This window comes from Callithrix jacchus, chromosome 4 (genome assembly GCF_049354715.1).
Source record: "Callithrix jacchus isolate 240 chromosome 4, calJac240_pri, whole genome shotgun sequence".
NCBI lineage: Eukaryota > Metazoa > Chordata > Mammalia > Primates > Cebidae > Callithrix > Callithrix jacchus.
Window position 1 is genome coordinate 47,215,840 of NC_133505.1, and position 14,811 is coordinate 47,230,650.

The 14,811-nt window shown below is 38.5% G+C and overlaps 1 protein-coding gene across 8 annotated transcripts in view; it reads left to right on the plus strand.

Annotated features, from left to right (window-relative positions):
* Positions 1 to 14,811, plus strand: part of DNAH8 (dynein axonemal heavy chain 8) — a 346,427-nt gene that overhangs the window by 137,108 nt on the left and 194,508 nt on the right. For all 8 annotated transcript variants that reach the window (XM_054254946.2, XM_054254948.2, XM_054254949.2 and 5 more), the window contains 3 exons: positions 2,248 to 2,348; positions 13,007 to 13,144; positions 13,300 to 13,540. In XM_054254946.2, the coding sequence (XP_054110921.2) occupies positions 2,248 to 2,348; positions 13,007 to 13,144; positions 13,300 to 13,540 (480 nt within the window). The remainder of the gene's footprint in view (positions 1 to 2,247; positions 2,349 to 13,006; positions 13,145 to 13,299; positions 13,541 to 14,811) is intronic.

Below are 14,811 nucleotides of genomic sequence, written 5' to 3' on the forward strand. Positions count from 1 at the left end.
TAATTGTAAGTGTGATGAGAGCTGTGACCTAGGTATGTGGAGTTGTGTAATGGAAACTGGTGTAAGGGGCTCCCAACCCAGATGGGCTGTTGGGGAATATGGAGAAGGCTTCCTGAAAGAGGAAGAATCTAAGCTGTATTTTGAAGGACTAATTAGAGTTAGCCAGGGGAAGGAGGGGAGAAAGCAAGTTAGGCAGAATTTACAACTCATACCAAGGCCCAACAGAGAGGAAAGTAGTAGGGTGATTTGCGGAGATGTAAGGAGTGTAGTGTAGGGTAGTACACCTTTGGGATGCAGGACCGAAGAGGATAGTGATGAGGAATGAGGCAGCAGAGTGGGCAGCGAGCACAAGTAGAGGACCCGGTAGTCTATAAGAAGAAGTCTGCATCCTATCTTGAGGGCTGAAGGGTTCAAAGCAGGGAGTGATATGATTATACTTGAATTTTTAAAATAGTTGTGTTTTTAAAAGGTTTTAGTGGTATTAATGTGAAGACTGGTTTGGAGGTGATGATCAAACTGAGAGCAGTTTTGGTAGTATAAGCAAGAAATTGCAAACATTGAGACCAAGCAAGTGACACCTGTAGAATGAAAACTGGATGGATCATGAGTTTCTTAAAGAGGCAGAATTGACAGGCCTGAAACCTGGTTTGAGGGAAAAAGTCCAATATTTCCAACTTGGTCATCTAGACAAAGGTAGAGCTATTTATTGAAGTAGGGAATGTGGTAGGAAGAGTGGCTTTTGGGATTTGTTTGAGTGGATGCCTTGTCTTCAAATTTACAGAGAAAATTTAGAGTATGTGATGTAAACCAATTGATTACTCAGCAACTGGGACATTATGTGCCAAGCTTTTACCCAGGGGTGTGGCTGCTTCATTGAAAAGACAATGTAGGGCACATCTTTTGCCTTTCTGTACCTTCCATTCTGCCTGTGCTTTGGGGTGTGAGCCAAATAGGCTGTTTGCCATGCACTTTGTTGGATATGTGACTTTAGGTCAGATTTGTAGACACAAACTTTTCAAAAGCAGGTGTACTCCAACCCCCTAAAAAAAAAAAAAGCAGGTGCCAAAGTCTGGATCTGCAGAGGTAGAGGTGCCTTACATTGGGCCCTGGGTCCTGACGTGCTCTCTCATGCAAATTTGATGTGTTTTGAGGAGTTCTTGGGCACCCTGCTGGCCTGTTAACAAAGCTGATACTTTGTTCCTGTTCAGCTAATGCTGTGGGGTTTTTTTAATGTTACTTGGAACCTGAAAAGGGATGAGTGATTGGCATCCATCTGTAATCTTTACACATTGATAGGATTTTAAACACCATTATTTTAAGGCATTCTTTCTAACTTTGACATTATTATTTCTCCTTCCCTGGTGTTTACATAGTCCCATGGACTCTTCATTCAGTGCATTTATCGAGTAATCACCATGCCAACCCCCAAGGAATACACAAAATACAAAATCTGGCCCTTGCCTCTAGGAACTAAGAGTTCATTCAAGTTCCTCCAGTGTCTTCGTGCCTTCCTGATCTGGGTCTTGTAAAATACAGTCATGTATCTGTCAGATCTGTATTTTTGTCTAAGCCTTGTGAGCTTTGATGCTGGATATTCTCCAGGGCTGGGATTTTGGGGCTCTATGTATATGCTGTACCACTTATACAGAGAGCTCATATGTCATCACAGATGGGTTACTGCTGTTGGCATTTGTGTTTTGAACATTGCTAATATTTAGCATACCAAATATAGGATATTCAAATTCCAGTTCAAAAGGGAGAATTAAAAGGCATGAGCATGAACTTTGTTGATTTGTTAGAATTATTTTAAACGGTGCTAAAAGTGGATCTTCTTTTTTATAGACCCTTCATTGCATGTCGAGGAAACAGGACTGAATGGATTAGACTAACACTTTGCTCGTTTGAACCCTGTAGGATAGAGATGGCTAGTCTAATTTCGTGAAAAATCCTGAATTGCAGAGTTTTTAAAATGCAGCTTTATTACTTTTAGATGTACTTATGGCAACTCGAAATATAGGCCTTCTGGAGAAGAAGAAATAATTTTATATAACGTGAATGCTTTTAGAATGTTTGAAAGCTAACTTTCCTCTGATAGCTTGGTATCAGTATAAATTTGCTTCACAAATCCTTATTTTATAGATATTACTTAATAAACCTCAGCCTTGCTTTTATCCCAATTATAATAAATTCTACTTTAATTCCACTGAATTAATTATATGTTAGTACGATTTAAAAACCTTGTTACAGGCCAATTTCGATGATCTGTGGAGGAAATTTGTTACATATTCATCTGGTGAACAGCTATTTGGGTTGCCTGTGACTGACTATGAGGTTTTACACAAGACCAGGTGAGTTCAGAAAATAGGCAAGTATTACCTGCAGATAATTAAATACTATCTATTAAAAGAGTCATGTCACCACCAAATCCTTTATCATGCAGAGAGCACCATGGCTTGGAGCACAACGGGATGTTTTCTTCATTCCAGACATTCCTAACAAATTGGACACACAGTCTCCCATACAGAAGAAATGTTCCAGAGGAGTAGAAAATATGGTGCTAAAATTTTGAGTATGCATGGTTTATATTTTGCCTATGCTTTGCTTTTTCTTTTGACTATTTTTGCCTAGTGTCAGTGACTATGCAGAATCACTGCAATTTTCAATAACTTATGTTTATTTAGAGGAATAACCCTCCTGGATCCTTTTGCCTTCTTACTCCATTTATGGTGAAATGCTCTTCCCCATTGGGTAGTCATAGAATTTATTGAGATTGAAGGCCAAATAACCTAATTGATTATAAACCACAGATATAAACAAGTGTATTTCAATCAAATTTTAGAATATTCTCAAATAATTTAAAATATAACTTTCCTTAAAAGTGGCATTAATACAGTGAGCTCATTAGAGTCTTGGTTTTAGAAAATAACTTTATGGGCCAGGCGTGGTGGCTCACGCTTGTAATCCCAGCACTTTGGGAGGCCGAGGTCAAGAGATGGAGACCATCCTGGTCAACATGGTGAAACCCCGTCTCTACTAAAAATACAAAAAATTAGCTGGGCATGGTGGTGCATGCCTGTAATCCCAGCTACTCAGGAGGTTGAGGCAGGAGAATTGCCTGAACCCAGGAGGCGGAGGTTGTGGTGAGCCGAGATTGCACCATGGCACTCCAGCCTGGGTAACAAGAGCGAAACCCTATCTCAAAAAAAAAAAAAACCTTTATGTTGACTTCCTTCAAAGCCACAGCATGAAAATTTCATGAAAATAGACATGAAATTTTCTGAAGAGAAATGAATGCTTTAGTCATTTAGAGTAGGTGGTTTGTATTTCGTTTCTAAAACAGTCATTCTCCAAACTTAATCCATTAGCCAATTGTGTTAGAATTGCAGATGTCTGGTCCTCATTTCTGATTTGCTGAATTAAAACCTTTAGGATTTGGTCCTAGGAAGTCTGCATTTTACACACTCTCCAGGTGATTGTGATGCACACTCAGTCTGAGATCCAATGCATTAAACCTCAGGATAGCAGGAGAAATAGTTGTCACCATTCACCAACTGGACCAATGAACCATTTTCATTTTGATATTTTAAATTTTATGAATAATTTACGAAATGGTGAGAATGGCGAGAAGCTTTGAAGTTTTTTATTTATTCATATTTTTGAGACAGGATCTCATTCTGTTGCTAATACAGGAATGCAGTGGTGGAATCACTTGACCTCCAGAGTTCAAGTGATCCTCCTGCCTCAGCCTCCCAGGTAGCTGGGATTACAGGGGCGTGCCACTGGGCCCAGATAATTTTTTAAAAATTTGTATAGAGACAGGGGTCTCCTTATGTTGCCCGGGCTGGTCTTAAACTTTGAGACTCAAGTGATCCTCCCACCTCGGCCTCCCAGTGTGTTGGGATTTCAGGTGTGAGCCCCTGCACCTGGCTGAGAAACACTTTTTTTTTCCGAGACGGAGTTTCACTCTTGTTACCCAGGCTGGAGTGCAATGGCACGATCTCGGTTCACTGTAACCTCTACCTCCTGGGTTCAAGCGATTCACCTGTCTCACTCTCCCAAGTAGCTGGGATTACAGGCATGCACCGTCACACCAGTCTAATTTTGTGTTTTTAGTAGAGGCATGGTTTCATCATGTCGGTCAGGCTGGTCTCAAACTCCTGACCTCAGGTGATCTGCCTGCCTTGGTCTCCCAAAGTGATGGGATTACAGGCATGAGCCACCACGCCCAGCTGAGAAGCACTTTTATTAGATTTAATACTAATTTAAGCATAGTAAACTCAAACTTTTATTTTGCAATATCCTGATTTGAAGATATATGTATGCAAAATGGGGACCAGCATTGAATGAAACTAATTTCTCAACAGCTGTCATGTGTGAACCTGGAGCATACCCATGTTGTAAATAAGGATTTCATGTTTTAAATCATCTCCAATGGATCTCTAGCTTATCATTACTTCTGATTTTTCTTGCACTTGCATTGTCAAGACTCAAAACTGTTGAAAACTCAGTTATTGTTTTTTTTAAGAGAAGACTATCATCTTTTTTTGCTCTATAAATATGGAAGACTTTACTTTTAGATTTGAATGATCAATTCCAAGAAATTTTACATTTCTAAATCATCTATTTCCTTAAATACACATCTGACTTCAATATTTGCCCACCTATGAAATGTGTCAAATAAACTTATGTAAGTATCATAAATAATGAAGGAACACTGTCACTTATCTTTTTCACAAAATGCGGTAGTCTAGGTTCTTGTTGCAAAATATTGCATGATAAGGGCCTTACTTCTACTGAAGTCTACAGAAATATATTGTTTACTTATAAATTACTGGATTTTATAAAATTCATCTAGGTTATCATCTGAAGATATAGTGTGAGATTTTGCCTATTGATCAATTTCACCAAATTGTAATCCCAGCTACCTGGGAGAGTGAGACAGGTGAATCACTTGAACCCAGGAGGTGGAGTTTACAGTGAGCCAAGAAATTGATCATCAAAAGGGAGTGCTGCTTCTCTTTTCTGTTTAATACTTGGAAAACATATTCCTTTATCAAGTTTTTTCTCTTTACCCTTTTAGGTAGAAAATGAAAAATTCTGAATTCTTTTATATATATATTGTATTGCACTTCAGGTTCTGGGGTACATGTGAAGAGCATAAAGGGTTGTTCCATAGGTACATACATGGCCATGTGGTTTGCTGCCTCCATCCCTGTCACTTATGTCTGGTACTTCTCCCCATATTATCCCTCCCCAACTCCCTACCCCCTGCTGTTCCTCCCCTAGTCCCCCCCAACAGACCCCAGTGTGTGATGCTCCCCTCTCTGTATCCATGTGTTCTCATTGTTCAACACCCACCTATGAGTGAGAATATGCGGTGTTTGATTTTCTGTTCTTGGGTCAGTTTGCTGAGAATGATGGTTTCCAAATTCATCCATGTCCCTACAAAGGACATGAACTCATCATTTTTTATGGCTGCATAGTATTCCATGGTGTATATGTGCCACATTTTCCCTGTCCAGTCTCTCATCAATGGGCATTTGGGTTGGTTCCAGGTCTTTGCTCTTGTACACAGGGCTACAATGAACATATTTGTGCATATGTCTTTATAATAGAATGATTTATGATCCTTTGGATAGATATTCAGTAATGGGATTGCTGGGTCAAATGAAATTTCTATTTCTAGATCCTTGAGGAATTGCCACACTGTCTTCTACAATGGTTGAACTAATTTACACTCCAACCAACAGTGTAAAAGTGTTCCTATTTCGCCACATCCTCTCCAGCATCTGTTGTCTCTAGATTTTTTAATGATCACCATTCTAACTGGCATGAGATTGTATCTCAATGTGGTTTTGATTTGCATTTCTCTAATGACAAGTGATGATGAGCATTTTTTCATGTGTTTGTTGGCCTCATATATGTCTTATTTTGAAAAGTGTCTGTTCATCTCCTTCACCCATTTTTGAATGGGATTGTTTTTTTCTTGTAAATCTATTTTAGTTCTTTGTAGATTCTGGATATTAGCCCTTTGTCGAATGGGTAGATCACAAAATTTTTTTCGCATTCTGTTGTTCACCGGTTCACTCTAATGATTGTTTCTTTCGCTGTGCAGAAGCTGTGGAGTTTGATTAGATCCCATTTGTCTATTTTGGCTTTTATTGCCAAAGCTTTTGGTGTTTTAGTCATGAAGTCCTTGCCTATGCCTATGTCCTGAATGGTTTTGCCTAGATTTTCTTCTAGGGTTTTTATGGTGTTAGGTCTTATGTTTAAGTCTTTAATCCATATGGAGTTAATTTTAGTGTAAGGAGTCAGGAAGGAGTCCAGTTTCTGCTTTATGCACATGGCTAGCCAGTTTTCCCAACACCATTTATTAAACAGGCAATCCTTTCCCCATTGCTTGTTTTTGTCAGGTTTGTCAAAGATCAGATGGTTGTAGATGTATGGTGTTGCCTCCAAGGCCTCTGTTCTGTTCCATTGGTCTATACCTCTGTTTTGGTACCAGTACCATGCTGTTTTGATTACTGTAGCTTGTAGTATAGTTTGAAGTCAGGTTATGTGATGCCTCCAGCTTTGTTCTTTTTGCTTAGAATTGACTTGGCTCTGTGGGTTCTCTTTTGGTTCCATAAGTTTAAGGTGGTTTTTTCCAGTTCTGTGAAGAGGGTCATAGGTGGTTTGATTGGGATAGCATTGAATCTGTAAATTACTTTGGGCAGTATGGCCATTTTCACAATATTGATTCTTCCTAACCATAAGCATGGAATGTTTTTCCATCTGTTTGTTTCCTCTCTTATTTCCTTGAGCAGTGGTGTGTAGTTCTCCTTGAAGAGGTTCTTTACATCCATTTTTAGTTCTTTTCCTATATATTTTATTCTCTTTGTAGCAATTGTGAATGGCAGTTCATTCTTGATTTGGCTTTCCTTAATTCTGTAATTGGTATATAGAAATGCTTGAGATTTCTGCATATTGATTTTGTATCCTGAGACTTTGCTGAAGTTGCTTATCAGTTTCAGGAGGTTTTGAGCTGAGATGATGGGGTCTTCTAGATATACAATCATATCATCTGCAAATAGAGACAATTTGACTTCCTCCTTTGCTAATTGAATACACTTTATTTCTTTTTCTTGCCTGATTGCTCTGGCTAGAACTTCCAGTACTATATTGAATAGGAGTGGTGAGAGAGGGCATCCTTATCTAGTGCCAGATTTCAAAGGGAATGCTTTCAGCTTTTGCCCATTCAGTATAATACTGGCTGTTGGTTTGTCGTAAATAGCTTTTGTTGTTTTGAGATACATTCCTTCAATACCTAGTTTATTGGGAGTTTTTAGTATAAAGGGCTGTTGAATTTTGTCAAAGGCGTTCTCTGCATCTATTGAGATAATCATGTGGTTTTTGTCTTTGGTTCTGTTTATATGGTGAATTACATTTATAGACTTGCATATGTTGAACTAGCCTTGCATCCCTGGGATGAAGCCTACTTGATCGTGGTGGATAAGCTTTTTTATGTGCTGTTGCAATTGGTTTTCCAGTATTTTATTGAAGTTTTTTGCATTTGTGTTCATCATGGATATTGTCCTGAAGTTTTCTTTTCTTATTGAGTCTCTGCCGGGTTTTGGTATCAGGATGATGTTGGTCTCATAAAATGATTTGGGAAGGATTCCCTCTTTTTGGATTGTTTGGAATAATTTCAGGAGTGGTACCAGCTCCTCTTTGCATGTCTGGTAGAATCCAGCTGTGAACCCATCTGGACCTGGGCTTTTTTTGGTTAGTGGGCTCTTAATTGCTGCCTCAACTTCTGCCCTTGTTTTTGGTCTATTCAGCGTTTTGACTTCTTCCTGGTTTAGGCTTGCGAGGGTGCAAGTGTCCAGGAATTTATCCATTTCTTCCAGGTTTACTAGTTTATGTGCATAGAGTTGTTTGTAGTAATCTCTAATGGCCGTTTGTATTTCTGTGGAATCTGTGGTGATATCCCCTTTCTCATTTTTTATTGCATCTATTTGGTTCTTCTCTCTTTTCTTTTTTATTAATCTTGCTAGTGGTCTATTTTGTTGATCTTTTCAAAAAACCAGCTCCTAAATTTACTGATTTTTTGAAAGGTTTTTTGTGCCTCTATCTCCTTCTGTTCTGCTCTGATCTTAGTTATTTCTTGTCTACTGCTAGCTTTTGAGTTTTTTTGATCTTGCTCCTCCAGCTCTTTCAATTTTGATGATAGGGTGTCGATTTTAGATCTTTTCTTGTTTCTCATGTAGGCCTTTATTGCTATAAATTTTCCTCTAGACACTGCTCTAAATGTATCCCAGAGGTTCTGGTACGTTGTGTCTTTGTTCTCTTATTTCTGCCTTCATTTCATTGTTTATCCAGTCAACATTCAAGAGCCACTTGTTCAGTTTCCATGAAGTTATGTGGTTCTGATTTAGTTTCTTAATCCTGAGTTCTAATTTTATTGCACTGTGGTCTGAGAGACTGTTTGTTATGATTTCTGTTCTTTTGCATTTGCTGAGGAGTGATTTACTTCCAATTAGGTGGTCAATTTTAGAGTAGATGTGATGTGGTGCTGAGAAGAATGTATATTCTGTGGTTTTGGGGTGGAGAGTTCTGTAAATATCTATTAGGTTTGCTTGGTCCAGGTCTGAGTTCAAGTCCTGGATATCCTTGTTAATTTCTGCATCGTTGATCCATCTAATATTGACAGTGGAGTGTTAAAGTCTCCCATTATTATTGTGTGGGAGTCTAATTCTCTTTGTAGGTCATTAAGAACTTGATTTATGTATCTGAGTGCTCCTGTATTGGCTGTGTATATATATAGGATTGTTAGCTCTTCTTGTTGCATTGATCCTTTTACGATTATATAATGCCCTTCTTTGTCTCTAAAGTCTATTTTATCAGAGACTAGGATTGCAACTTCTGCTTTTTTTTGCTCTTTATTTGGTAAATCTTTCTCCATCCCTTTATTTTGAGCCTATGTGTATCCTTGCATGTGAGATGGGTTTCCTGGATACAACACACTGATGGGTTTTGACTTTTTATCCAATTTGCCAGTCTGTGTCTTTTGATTGGGGCATGTAGCCCATTTACATTTAGAGTTAATGTTGTTATTTGTGAGTTTGATCCTGCCATTTTGATGCTAGCTGGTTGTTTTGCCCATTAGTTGATGTAGTTTCTTCATTGTGTCGATGCTCTTTACCATTTGGTATTTTTTTGGAGTGGCTGGTACTGGTTGTTCCTTTCTATGTCTAGTGCTTTTTTCAGGAGCTCTTGTAAGGCAGGCCTGGTGGTGTTGAAATGTCTGTGCAATTGCTGTTTGTAAAGGATTTTATTTCTCCTTCACTTATGAAGCTTAGTTTGGCTGGATATGAAATAATAGGTTGAACATTCTTTTCTTTAAGGATGTTGAATATTGGACCCCACTCTCTTCTGATTTGTAGGGTTTCTGCCAAGAGATCTGCTGTGAATCTGATGGCCTTCTCTTTGTGGGTAACCTGACCTTTCTCTCTGGCTGTCCTTAGCATTTTTTTCTTCTTTTCAACCCTGGTGAATCTGACGATTATGTGCCTTGGGGTTGCTCTTCTTGAGGAATATCTTTGTGATGGTCTCTGTATTTCCTGGACTTGAATATTGGCCTGCCTTGCTAGGTCGGGTAAGTTCTCTCGGATAACATCTTGAAGAGTGTTTTCCATCCTGGATTCATTCTCTCCATCATTCAAGTACACCTATGAAACGTAGATTAGGTTTTTTCCATATTTCTTGGAGGCTTTGTGCTTTTCTTTTTACTCTTTTTTCTGTAATCTTGCCTTCTTATTTTATTTTATTGAGATGATCTTCAATCTCTGATATCCTTTATTCTGCTTGGTCGATTCAGCTATTGAAACTTGTGTATACTTCACCAAGTTCTTGTGCTGCGTTTTTCAGCTCCATCAGTTTATTTATATTCTTCTCTAAGTTGTTTATTCTCATTAGCATTTCATCAAATCTTTTTTCAAAGTTCTTGGTTTCTTTACATTGGGTTAGAACATATTATTTTAGCTCAGAGAAATTATCCACTTGCTGAAGCCTGTTTCTGTCAATTCATCGAACTTATTCTCCATCCAGCCTTGTTCCCTTCCTGGGGAGGAATTGTGATCCCCTGGAGAAGGAGCGGCATTCTAGTTTTGGATGTTTTCAGCCTTTTTGCACTGCTTTCTTCCCATCTTTGTGGATTTATCTACATGTGGTCTTCGTAGTTGGTGATTTTCAGATGGGGTCTCTGTGTGGATGTCCTGTTTGTTGATGATGAAGTTATTTCTCTCTGTTTTTTAGTTTTCCTTCTAAAAGTCAGACCCCTCTGCTGTAGGCCTGCTGGTGGTCCACTCCAGACCCTGTGTGCCTGGGGATCACCTGTGGTGGCTGCAGAACAGTAAGGGTTGCTACCAGTTTCTTTTTCTCTAATCTTCGTCTTAGAAGGATACCTGCCAGATGTCAGCCTGAGCTCTCCTTTATAAGGTGTCTCTTTGGATATTTGCAGGTTGGGGAGCTGCTTGAGGAGACAGTCTGTCCCTTATAGGTTCTCAAATACTGAGCTATGAGCTCCGTTGTTCCTTTCAGAGCTGCTGGGCAGGTACGTTTAAGTATGCTGCAGTGGAACTCATAACCACCTTTTTTTCCTTGATGCTCTGTCTTGGGAAGATGGGGCTTTATTCATAAGTTCCTGATGTGCTGCTGCCTTTTTTCAGAGATGCTGTGCCCAGAGAAGAGGTAGCCTAGTCACAGTCTGCCAGCAGAGGCATTGCTGAGCTGTCATGGGCTCTGCCCAGCTACTGTGTGAACTTCCTTGCAGTTTTGTTTATAGAGGTGTAGTTAGAACTGCCTCTGTAATGACAGTCTGCCTTGGTAATGGTGGACTGCCTCAGTAATGGCAGACACCCTTCCCCCCAACAGAGCTGTACTGTCTGAGTCCAGCTGTGCTTGTTGTGAAACTCTCAACCCAGAGTGTTTCAGATTGCTGGTCTTTGTGGGGGTGGGACCCTCCAAGCCAGATCACCTGGCTGCCCATTTCAGCCCCCTTTTTTTCAGTTGAATGGGTGACTCTGTCTCCCAGGCATTCCAGGTGCCAGTTAAAATACATGTGCTGGAGACTCATGGCACTTTTCTGCCCAGGAATCTCCTGGTCTGTGGGCAGTAAAAATTTGTTTGGAAATGCAGTGATCACTCACTCTCTGTGTTCTCACTGGCAACAGCACTCCAGAGCTCTTCCTATTCGGCCATCTTTGCCTAATCAAAAAATTTGGAATTCTTAACTGTTTTAAGTAGAAACCAAACAAGCAAAAATCAAAAGACTACAAAAATGGTGTCTCTGGCATTCTTTTTGTATACTTTAAAAATATATTTTGCAATGCTTTATGAACACAATAGGAAACCTGGAAGATGATGCATTTTTTTCAATGTTGCATTACCCCTTAGGCAATGTCATCATTCTCTTTTCTTATTTTTGTAAGTCATTTTTAGCATAGTTGAGAATAACAGTAAGTAGTAATGAAGTAATTCTAATAATGAAAAATGAATCAAGAATTGGAAAAAGAAGACAACTAAGATTTCAGAATATGTCTTAGATTTATAAAAGGGTCTACTATGCTTACATGGCAATTACAAGATAGAATGGGCTGGGCACAGTGGCTCATGCCTGTAATCTCAGTACTTTGGGAGGCCGAGGCGGGTGGATCACCTGAGTTCAGGAGTTCGGGACCAGCCTGGTTAACATGTGAAAGCCTATCTCTTCTAAAAATACAAAAATTAGCTGGGCGTGGTGGTACCTGCCTGCAATCCCAGCTACCTAGGAGCCTGAGGCAGGATAATTGCTTGAATCCAGGAGGCAGAGGTTGTGGTGAGCTGAGATTACACCACTGCACTTCAGCCTGGTTGACAGAACAAGTCTGTCTCAAAAAAAAAAAAAGAAAAAAGATAGCACAACTTTTACTTCATTAAAAAATTAATGTAAATTTTAGTTTTGGTTTTTGAAGTGTCTGTAGTAAAGAATAAAAGTTGTGAATATCAATCCTTATGAATAGACTTGAAAACTAAAATTGAATCTAGTAGAACCTTATGGTATGGCAAGCCTTAGCTGAGGAATTTCTGGGAGAATCCACACATTCTGTTGAGTGGTTAATTTGGTGTTTTATGCAAGTAAGAATTTTCCTTTACTTGGACTTTTTATTCTTGTTTTAAATACAGTAACTTCATCTGGGCACATGTGGGATTTTTTTTTCTTTAAGAGAGGATCTTGTTCTGTTGCTCAGGCTGGAGTGCAGTGGTGCAATCATAGCTCACTGCAGCCTTGAACTGGGCTCAAGCATTCCTTTCACATCAGCCTCCCAAGTAGCTGGGACTACAGGCTCATGCTACCACACCTGGCCACATAAGGTGGTGTGTGTAGAAATAGTATGTTTAAGCTCAGACATAAAGGCAGACCAGAACTTAGTCAAGGGAAATGTTCTCATAAAATCCAACTTTTTTTTATTTGAAAGAAAAAAAAAGTCAAATAAAACCTTAGCCATAGATATGATCTTATCATCAAGTTTTGGTCACATTGTTTGCAATGATTGGTATAGTAACCTTCTTATGAAAAAATAGCAAGATTTTTTTCTTTAAAAATTAATAAAAAAAAAAAGAAAGCACCGGAGATAAAATTTGCCTGGGTCACAACTAGAATCCGTCACATTCGCCTTTATGAAAATATTGAGGCCTGTTGCAACCCTAGATGAGGTTGTCTCATTTAAAAAAAAAATTAATCAAACCATTTACTAATGTCAAGTATAGTATGATATGGAATATTTGGAGCTGTAAACTTGACCTTACTGACAGATCTTTAACAAAGTCTTTGTATTGAAATGGATGTAGTTGTATGCATTTGCTATCTATAAGACATTGTACACACAATGTATAAAATATTTGATTGGATGAACTCTGCCTTTCCCATAATGGAATTTATTAAATATTATCCATGATGTGATAACTTAATTACTTTGTTTCCCAGAAAAGAACTCAACTTGCTGCAGAAGCTGTATGGATTGTATGACACCGTAATGGGCAGTATTAGTGGTTATTATGAAATACTTTGGGGAGATGTAGATATTGAAAAAATTAATGCAGAACTGCAGGAATTTCAAAACAGGTGAGTTTCAGTGGAATTTTTTACAATGCCTGTCTTCTTAGGATCCTATAGGCATTTCAGAAGCTAATTTATTCCCTAATATACCACCGCATATACATAAAACCTTCTTCAAAGAAATGCAAAGGCGGCATTTTTTTTCTCTTTTTTTCTTAAAGATGTCGTAAACTTCCAAAAGGACTTAAAGATTGGCAAGCTTTTTTGGATCTCAAAAAGAGAATTGATGATTTCAGTGAGTCATGTCCTCTACTGGAAATGATGACCAATAAGGCCATGAAGCAGAGACACTGGGATAGAATCTCCGAGTTAACTGGAACCCCATTTGATGTGGAATCTGATTCTTTTTGCCTTAGAAATATCATGGAAGCACCACTCCTTAAAAACAAGGATGATATTGAGGTACATAAGTATATATATTCTTATCAGTGATCCATTAAAGAATGCCTCCATTTCCTTTTCTGAGAGTTGTACAGATATTTTATGAGAGGTCGGATTAATTGCCTTCTATAATGCACCCTCAAAACTTGGGATGATCCTGAACATTCTTGGCTTCTATGAAATAAACTTGTGACTCAATGAGATGATATGATTATTTGAAATACATTTGCTTTAGAGCCCTTCAATACATCTTCCTTGTCCCCAAAATGCACTTCCACTTAAAAACATATCTGTTTATTTATGTATTGTATTCTTGGTGGATACCTCTGAACTATTTTCCAGGTTTCTAATTTTATGCTTTTTCCTATGCAGTCTATTAAGTTTTTAGAATTTTCTATTATTACATGTTTACTTTCTAAGGTTTTTCATTGGTTCTTTTTCTGTGGCCACCTTTTTTTTAAAAAAAAATTTACATTAAAATTTTTTTCTGTCCTTTTTTTAGATTATTAGGTCTACAGAGTCTTAAATCTATATATATTCCCAGATCTGTAAGTTTCAAATACATAGATTTATAGATGTCTTTGCTTATCTCTTTGAGCACTTTAAACATGATTATTTAAACATTTTTCACCATGGAAAATTTTAAACCTATACAAAAGTAAAGATCTCCTCGCTCTAACATTTATCAACTCATGGCCAATATTATTTTATCTGTACCTCCTGTACTTCAGCAACTCTAAATTAAACATAAAGATTTTTTCAGATTCTTCTTTAAGATTAATTTAATCTGGACTGAATTTTTGCTGTTAATGTTTTTTATGTCGGCTATCCTCTGAGCCTTAGATTTTTTTCATGGGTTTTGTAATTTTTATTGAGATGGGGGCTCATTTTGAATGGAAGGCTTTCACAAAATCTGGCTTATATAATGTGTTATATCTTAGTTTGTGTCTTACTTTTCCTTGTAAGTGGCCTTGTTGGTTGCCTCCTCTACTGCCCATGTCTCCTCAGCCCCAAGTCCAGAGCCAGGTGTTGTAATAAGAGTCTCCATCCCCTACTATGCTATGGTATGAGGATCCAGGCATGTGCTGACCTGTTTCAGGTCCTGGTTGTAGGGCTGGTTTTGTGTTACCCCATCCCCCAGGTCCATAGTTCCAGTTAACCTAGTGGCCTAGATGGCAGCTGGAGCCAGTGTTTGCAGCCTCCTTCTGTGAATGGAGGGCTCTAGATCCCAGCCAGGTGCTCCTTCTCCTATAGATGACTTTTCTCTTCTTCATCCCATGGGAACCAAAGGC